Consider the following 8,622-nt stretch of genomic DNA (forward strand, 5'->3'; position numbering starts at 1 on the left):
ATGAAAAATCTGAAAGAGAAATTAAGGAAACACTCCCATTTACTACTGCAACAAAAAGGATAAAATACCTAGGAATAAACCTACCTAGGGAGACAAAAGACCTGTATGCAGAAAACTGTAAGACACTGATGAAAGAAATTAAAGATGATACAAACCCATGGAGAGGTATACCATGTTCTTGGATTGCAAGAATCAATACTGTGAAGATGACTATACTACCCAAAGCAATCTACAGATTCAATGCAATCCCTATCAAATTACCTATGGCATTATTTATAGATCTAGAACAAAAAATTTTACAATTTGTATGTAGACACAAAAGTCCCCGAAAAGCCAAAGCAGTCTTGAGGGAAAAAAACAGAGCTGGAGGAATCAGACTCCCTGACTTCAGACTATACTACAAAGCTACAGTAATCAAGACAATATGGTACTGGCACAAAAACAGAAACATAGATCAATGGGACAAGATAGAAAGCCCAAAGATAAACCCACACACCTATGGTCAACTAATCTATGACAAAGGAGGCAAGGATATATAATGGAGAAAAGACAGTCTCTTCAATAAGTGATGCTGGGAAAACTGGACAGCTACATGTAAAAGAATGAAATTAGAACACTCCCTAACACCATACACAAAATAAACTCAAAATGGATTAGAGATCTAAATGTAAGACTGGACACTATAACACTCTTAGAGGAAAACATAGGAAAAACACTCTTTGACATAAATCACAGTAAGATCTTTTTTGATCCACCTCCTAGAGTAATGGAAATAAAAACAAAAATAAACAAATGGGACCTAATGAAACTTCAAAGCTTTTGCACAGCAAAGGAAACCATAAACAAGACGAAAAGACAACCCTCAGAATGGGAGAAAATAGTTGTAAAAGAATCAATGGACAAAGGATTAATCTCCAAAATATATAAACAGCTCTCACAGCTCAATATTAAAAAAACAAACAACCCAATCAAAAAATGGGCAGACCTAAATAGACATTTCTCCAAAGAAGACATACAGAGGGCCAAGAAGCACATGAAAAGCTGCTCAACATCACTAATTATTAGAGAAATGCAAATCAAAACTACAATGAGGTATCACCTCACACCAGTTAGAATGGGCATCATCAGACAATCTACAAACAACAAATGCTGGAGAGTGTGTGGAGAAAAGGGAACCCTCTTGCACTGTTGGTGGGAATGTAAATTGATACAGCCACTATGGAAAATAGTATGGAGGTTCCTTAAAAAAACGAAAAACAGAACTATCATATGACTCAGCAATCCCACTACTGGGCATATACCCGGAGAAAACCATAATACAAAAAGACACATGCACCCCAATGTTCATTGCAGCACTATTTACAATAGCCAAGTCATGGAAGCAACCTAAATGCCCATCGACAGACGAATGGATAAAGAAGATGTGGTACATATATACAATGGAATATTACCTAGCCATGAAAAGGAACCTAATTGGGTCATTTGTAGAGACATGGATGCATTTGGAGACTGTCATACAGAGTGAAGTAAGTCAGAAAGAGAAAAACAAATATTGTATATTAACACATATATGTGGAACCAAGAAAAATGGTACAGATGAGCCGGTTTGCAGGGCAGAATCTGAGACACAGATGTAGAGAACAAATGTATGGACACCGAGGGGGGAAGCAGTGGGGGGTGGGGGTGGGGGTGTGATGAACTGGGAGATTGGGATTGACATGTATACATTGATGTGTATAAAATTGATGACTAGGGCTTCCCTGGTGGCGCAGTGGTTGAGAGTCTGCCTGCCGATGCAGGGGATATGGGTTCGTGCCCCAGTCCGGGAAGATCCCACATACCGCGGAGCGGCTGGGCCCATGAGCCATGGCTGCTGAGCCTACGTGTCCGGAGCCTGTACTCTGCAACGGGAGAGGCCACAACAGTGAGAGGCCTGCATACCACAAAAAAAAAAAAAAAAAAAAATTGATGACTAACAAGAACCTGCTGTATAAAAAAATAAATAGAATAAAGTTCAAAAATTTAAACAAAGAAACCATACAAAGATATCACAAAAAAAGGAAATTACAGGACAATATCACTGATGAACATAGATGCAAAAATCCTCAACAAAATACTAGCAAACCAAATCCAACAATACATTAAAAGGATCATACACTATGATCAGGTGGAATTTATCCCAGGGATGTAAAGATTTTTCAATATCTGCAAATCAGTCAATAGTGTCAGCTTCCCTAAGGAAGGAGGCCTGGGCCACCCACAGCTTCCTAACAGCCGCTCTAAATTCAGCAGCCTCTCCAGGGACATGTGCTTTTATCGTCACAGGAAGAGGCAAGCACCATAGCGCTTAGGAACAGCAAAATTAGTTCCATTAGAACCCATTTAAATCTCCCTGAAAGGACAAGTTCCACCATAGGAGGGTCCAATGTCCCCTTCTCCCCTTACCTTCTCACAGAAGTGGCAAAGAGAGATGTACTCTCTGTGTGCTTCTTCTTTACCTTCTTTTATGACTAAAATGTACATAAAACCACACTGAAAACAGAAGTCCAGCATCACTGGGATAAACAGTCTCAGGTTCCCTCTATCATATGTCTGATGAGATTCAGCCCGGACGGCCTGAATCTCATACCTCGTCTTCATATTTCCTCTATCTCTTAGAAGCCCAAATGAGAAATGACCCTAATGCAAATTAACAAAGGTGTTTGTGAGAAATACTAGATTTAAAGTTGCTGGGAGAGGACCTAACAATTTTCTTCCTTAAAAATTACACATATTGGGACTTCCCTGGTGGTGCAGTGGTCAAGACTTCCCACTCCCGATGCAGGGGGCCTGGGTTTGATCCCTGGTCAGGGACTAAATCCCGAATGCTGCAACTAAAAGATTCCCTCATGCCACAACTAAAGATCCCACATGTGGCAAAGAAGATCCCTAGACCTGCAACTAAGACCCAGGGAGGCCAAATAAATAAATAAATATAAATATATATATATATATTTTTTTTTAATTACGCATATTCCCAGTAGGTATTTTGCTTCTTGCCTGTTCTGTATAAAGCATTGGTATGTGGCACTTATGGGCACATGCACACATATGCACACGTAGATGATTATTTAACCTACTTTAAGAAAATGTAGTATTACAAATGTGTGTTCTGAAATAAAAATTTTAAATGTGTATTAAATAAGAAACGTTCACAATTTTTAAACCTTACAATGAATTTTTTGGGAGAAAAAAAATCAAACCCACTTACCAATAAATATAAGACTCCATGGCCTCATATATTCAATCAACTTCTTAAAATAACAAAACTTTGGGGACTTTTCCAGTGGTCCAGTGGTTAAGACCCTGTCTTCCAATGCAGGACACCCGGTTTCCATCCCTGGTTGGGGAACTAATATCCCACATGGGACTAAGACCCCACATGCTGCGAGGTGAAGGTATCTTAGAGATATATTTGCCAAAGGCAAGGAAACCAAAAGCAAGGAAGAATACTCTGATAAGCAACCACTCTAACAGATGGAAAAGCCAGAAAGCCATCATCACTAGAATGACTGAATCCAAGGGCTGAGCAGCTCCTATGAAAATGGCAAGATGATTCCTAGGAGTACCATCCCAAGGGACACTATGAAACAAATGTGAATATGAACATGAGTTCAAGTTAAAGAAATCAAGGTATATGAGGTTTAGTATTTAAAAGCACAAGTAGGGACTCCCCTGGTGGCTCAGTGGTTAAGAATCTGCTTGCCAATGCAGGGGACATGGGTTAGAGCCCTGCTCCAGGAAGATCCCACATGCCGCAGAGCAACTAAGCCCGTGCGCCACAACTACTGAGCCTGCAATCTAGAGCCCGCGCACCACAACTACTGAGCCCGCATGCCACAACTACTGATGCCCGCGCACCTAGAGCCCGTTCTCTGCAACAAGAGAAGCCACCGCAATGAGAAGCCCGCACACCACAAAAAAGAGTACCCCCCGCTCGCCGCAACTAGAGAAAGCCCACGCGCAGCAACAAAGACCCAATGCAGCCAAAAATAAATAAATTTAAAAATTTTAAAAATACATAAAAGCACAAGTACCTAACAAAATGACTACATTATCTCAAACATTCTAAAAATTGTTTTAGTGCAGTTAACAACACAGAGGAAAATGCATTTCCAGACCCCTGACTCCCGGAGTATGTAAATCACACATTAGGTAGAATACATATGTATTCATTCAAGACTGTAAGGATTTCCCAAATTACTGTGAAATTTTAAAAAAAGAAAAGACCTTTCTAACGAGTCCCACAACTATGTCCAGACTTCAAGAACTGTAACCCTTCCTGCAAAATATACTTTGCGTTTTTGATTTGTCTCTGGAGTGTCACTGTTGGTGTGAGTTTTCTCTGTGGTTGTTTTTTAATGATTCAGTTGGCTGGCTGCAAGTTTAAGATCCTGTTTAATTACCTTCTGCACTTACGACTGTGGAGAGAAGACACGGCGGGGCTCACTTCTTAGCATGTGGAGCTTTATCTAAGATTCTGAACATGACTAGTTACCAACGCCTTATGCAGACGGGGAGAAGGGAGAGAGAAGCGCTAAAACCATTTAAATGGTCTTAAATTCCAGATTTCCTATCTCTCCTTTTGTCCCTTTGACATTCCGTCTGGTAACCTGACACGTCATCCATAGCCCTGATAGTACCTTCGAGAAACCCTCGCCCCATCTAAAAGAGACGCCTCTTAGTCCGCAACTCAGGGGGCTCACAGGCTGGCAGTCCCGGCCCCAGGTGCGGGGTCGACTCCTTCTGGGGGTTCGCCGCTGGGCACCCCTGAGCAGCACCCTCACGGGGGCGCCCGCGACCGGCCGAGTCGCGCCGGGTTCGGGAGGCACGCCTCGTCCGACTACACTTCGGACGCTCTGCACCCGCAGCCGACAGCGTGTGAGGAAGGGCACGGTACAAATCTGAGGAGCCCTCGGGGTTCACGCGCAGACAGCCAAGGGGGTGTCCGCGGGACTCCCTCCCTCCCGACCTCCGTCTCCTCAGTCGCCGCCCGACGAGCACCTCGGGCGCAGGAGCGGCAGCCGCCGGCCGGGCCCGCCTGTCGGCGCGGCTCCTCCTCCGCGGGGTCGCCGGGCCGCGGAGCCGCGAAGGCCGCCGGCCGCCCTCGCACGCCCCGTCTACCCCGCCAGCCGAGGCGCCGCGTCCTTGGCGGGTGGCCGCGGGCATCCGGTGCGCGGGACCCGGCGCGTCCTCGAGCGCGCGCCCGGCCGCCCCCGCTGGTCGCGGCCCCGGGCGAGTTGCACTAACTTTCCGGGGCGGGGGAGGGGCGAGCGCCGCGGGCTCGGCTGCCCGGGCCTTACCTGTGCTCAAATTGTCGTTGATTTTCAAGGGCACTCGCAGGATGTAGACCAGGAAGAGGACGATGAAGAACCATACGGTCCAGAGATAAGTCCAAGACCAAACTATGCAGGACTTGAGCTGCTCCAGAAAGCCCGTGCCCGCTTCAGCCATTTTTCCGGCGCTGCTCTCTGCTGCCGCGGCTCTCGGTGTCTGCAGGGATGATTCACCGGGCCGGAGGCGCCGCTCGCGCCGCCGCCGCCGCCGCCGCCGCCGCCGCCGCCGCCGCGGCCCCGGCGCCACCGGAGCTCGCCCGCCGCCCGGGCCGCGGGCGCGGCGGGAAATCGCGCGCGGGCCGCGGACGCGCTTGCCTTTTTTTCCGAGCCTTAATGCTAACTCTCTGAAGGCCCCCACAAGTGGCTTTCGTGGAAGGATCACGTGGCCCTTGCCCCTCACGTTCTGATGCCATTTATATTATGCTAATATTTAGAAAGACAAGCCAAGTGGCGCGCTGAGGGAAACTCTTGACATATGTTGAGGGTTTCCTGTATGTCAGGCACTGTTCCAAGGTCTGTATAATCTTACCTAATTTCTTCAACAATCTCCATTATATAGATAAGGGAGACTGAGGCACAAAGTGACTGAGCGAGCACTTTACCTTCAGCTCGAGCCAAAATTCATTTGCAGTATGATGGATGCCAGCGTACGAGGTCTTAAACCCAACGCTTTACTCCTTTCTCTCAGAATTTAGGTTCAGAGGGATGAATAAACCCGGAGCAACTAGAAAAAAATTGGATGTGCTCCTGTCACTGGTTAGTAGGCCTGAGGATAAATCATTCTGTTAAGCAAGATTTGGGTAGCACACTATTTACCTTTGTTTTGTCTTCCTTGAAGCCGCACAGGGGTTTTCCAAAGACATCTTGACAAGAAGAATGTTTATCTTCCAATCTGGGGGGTGATGACAGTTCAAACAACTCTCAGCCTGTTTTTAATATAAACAATTATCCGGGATAATTTTGGCTTACTCTGAACTGGCTACTTTAAACAAGAAGTAAATTATAAACGTTCTTTGTACTGAATGAAACGTTGCCTTTACCAAATGAAAATTTAAAGTCTGTTTCTGTCCATAAATAATTTCACTTTCTATGTACTGGATATAAAGCAATGGCAGGTAACCCAATCTACTGCCAAGACATTTTTAGAATTCTGAGCATTCAAGAGAATATTTTATTATACATTTTGTTTTGCTTACTTGTCATTTCCTGCATAATAAAACAAGCTCTTTTAACTTTTTACATGTATTTTATGTATTATGGCATACATAATAGAACTACTCTTACGTTTTCACTAATTCCAATCTCACTCTCGGCTACTGGTTTCTCCATATATGTGATCCACTAGAGCGGTGAGACAGGCAAGGATAAGGGAAAGTGACACATACTTTTTTATAGATATTTATTGCAGCATACTACCAAACAATTTTTTATCTAATAATGATGCCTAGATTCTCAGAATAAAACAACATGAGTACATGAAACATCTATTTTATGTGATGATTAAGTATCCCACCAGATTCTCTGCAATAGGTTTGCCTACTTAATTTAAATGAATAGCCTGGGGCCTGACTTTTTGCTGTCAGTGAACCTCAAAGAAGGGACATAAATCTGACTCAGTTGAGCCACAGTTTTTTTATTATCTACTAGGAGATCCTGTAGGGTCAGCCCTATCTTACTCATTATTGCCTCTCCCTGATGTGCAGCCAGAGACGGGGGTTGGGGTTGGAGACATGTCTTCATGCTCTGATGCAGAATTGAGTGAGAACAAGATCTCGTGAGAGCCTCAGCTGCTTCAGTATGGCTGGAGTGCAGGATCCACATGGAGTAGTGCTGAGAGGGATAAAGCTGAAGAGTGTCTGATCTTGAAGGGCCTTGTAGAAATGCTAAGGTGTTCACAGTTATTTGGCATTGCACACACTAATCCAAATGACCAAGATTTAGGTAAGTGGAAATTACATATTAAGGAAGTAGAACTGACAGGCCTTCGTGACTGATAGTATAGGCAGGGTAAAGATAAAGAGTGAAGGGTGGCTGTTGAGTGGGACCGTTCATGAAATAGTGACATCCCAGATATGTCCCACCACCACTTGACCATCTCTCAGTGGGCTGGTGCACAGTCACCCCAAGGTCATCATATCCAAAAGTGAACTCATTACTTCCTCACCCCCAACTGCTCTTCCTTCTAGAGTTCCATCAGGGAATGGGCATTACCCTTCCAGCTCCCTAATTCAGGAATCTGAGGATCATGCCACCCAGATTCCTCCTGCTCCCTCACCTCCTTTCCTCCTCACATTCAGATGGGCATCAATACTTCAAGATGGGACTTCCCTGGTGGCACAGTGGTTAACAATCCATCTGCCAATGAAGGGGACACAGTTCGAGCCCTGGTCCTGGTCGAAGATCCCACATGCCGCAGAGCAACTAAGCGCATGCGCCACAACTACTGATCCTGCGCACTAGAGCCTGCAAGCCACAACTACTGAGCCCGCGCGCCTAGAGCCCGTGCTCCACAACAAGAGAAGCCACCGCAATGAGACGCCCGTGTACTGCAACGAAGAGTAGCCCCTGCTCACCGCAACTAAAGGAAGCCTGCGCACAGCAACAAAGACCCAACGCAGCCAAAAATAAATAAAAATAAAATAAATCAATTTTTAAAAAAACATTATTCTTGACTAAGCTACTCAATATCTTTACTCTTGGGAAGATACTGTAAGATGGGCTGGTTTTTCAGTTGCACTTAAATAGTGTAGAAATGATAATAGTATACTTTTCTTTTTATTCTTGATACTCAAACCCAAGAGGGCTTTTTTTAATACAGCACTTTTAATCAAAATAAAAATTCATTGTCTGAAATTTTCTATATATGTAAAATAGAGTCAGTTATCCCAACTTTATTATTTTATTTTAAAACTGCATGTTTTTGGTCCATGACTGGCTAGAGTTTCAGGAACCAGAGTCACATCTAGACATTTCTTTGCTAAAAATTACAGGATTTCAAAAATACCCAGAACCAGTAATAACCATCATATAAAATAATTCCAGGAGAAATACAAAAATAATATGCTATTCACTGGCTATGTCATGTCATGTTATTTTGTGGTTTTGGCTTCAAATTGCAAGTTCATGCACACAGACCTCCAAAGCACCTGACAAATTTAGACTCCTCAGTTAAACAATCTGTTGCATTGAAAAAAATCCAGAAATTGGGTTACACTGATGTTATAGAATTATTGGTAGAATTAAGAAA

General features: G+C 44.2%; 1 protein-coding gene across 8 annotated transcripts in view; it reads right to left on the reverse strand.

Annotated features, from left to right (window-relative positions):
• Nucleotides 1-5,585, reverse strand: part of ST7 (suppression of tumorigenicity 7) — a 259,056-nt gene extending 253,471 nt beyond the window's left edge. For 7 of the 8 annotated variants that reach the window (XR_010842130.1, XR_010842131.1, XM_059074384.2 and 4 more), the window contains exon 1: nucleotides 5,343-5,541. Coding sequence is in view for 6 of the 8 variants with exons in the window: in XM_059074384.2 (XP_058930367.1) it covers nucleotides 5,343-5,493 (151 nt within the window). In the remaining 2 variants the exon portion in view is untranslated. Of the gene's footprint in view, nucleotides 1-5,342 lie in introns of all 8 variants that reach the window. The other variant, XM_059074382.2, reaches the window with a different exon arrangement.
• Nucleotides 5,586-8,622: the final 3,037 nt, after the last annotated feature.

Source organism: Kogia breviceps, chromosome 9, assembly GCF_026419965.1.
Source record: "Kogia breviceps isolate mKogBre1 chromosome 9, mKogBre1 haplotype 1, whole genome shotgun sequence".
In the NCBI taxonomy this organism is placed as follows: domain Eukaryota; kingdom Metazoa; phylum Chordata; class Mammalia; order Artiodactyla; family Physeteridae; genus Kogia; species Kogia breviceps.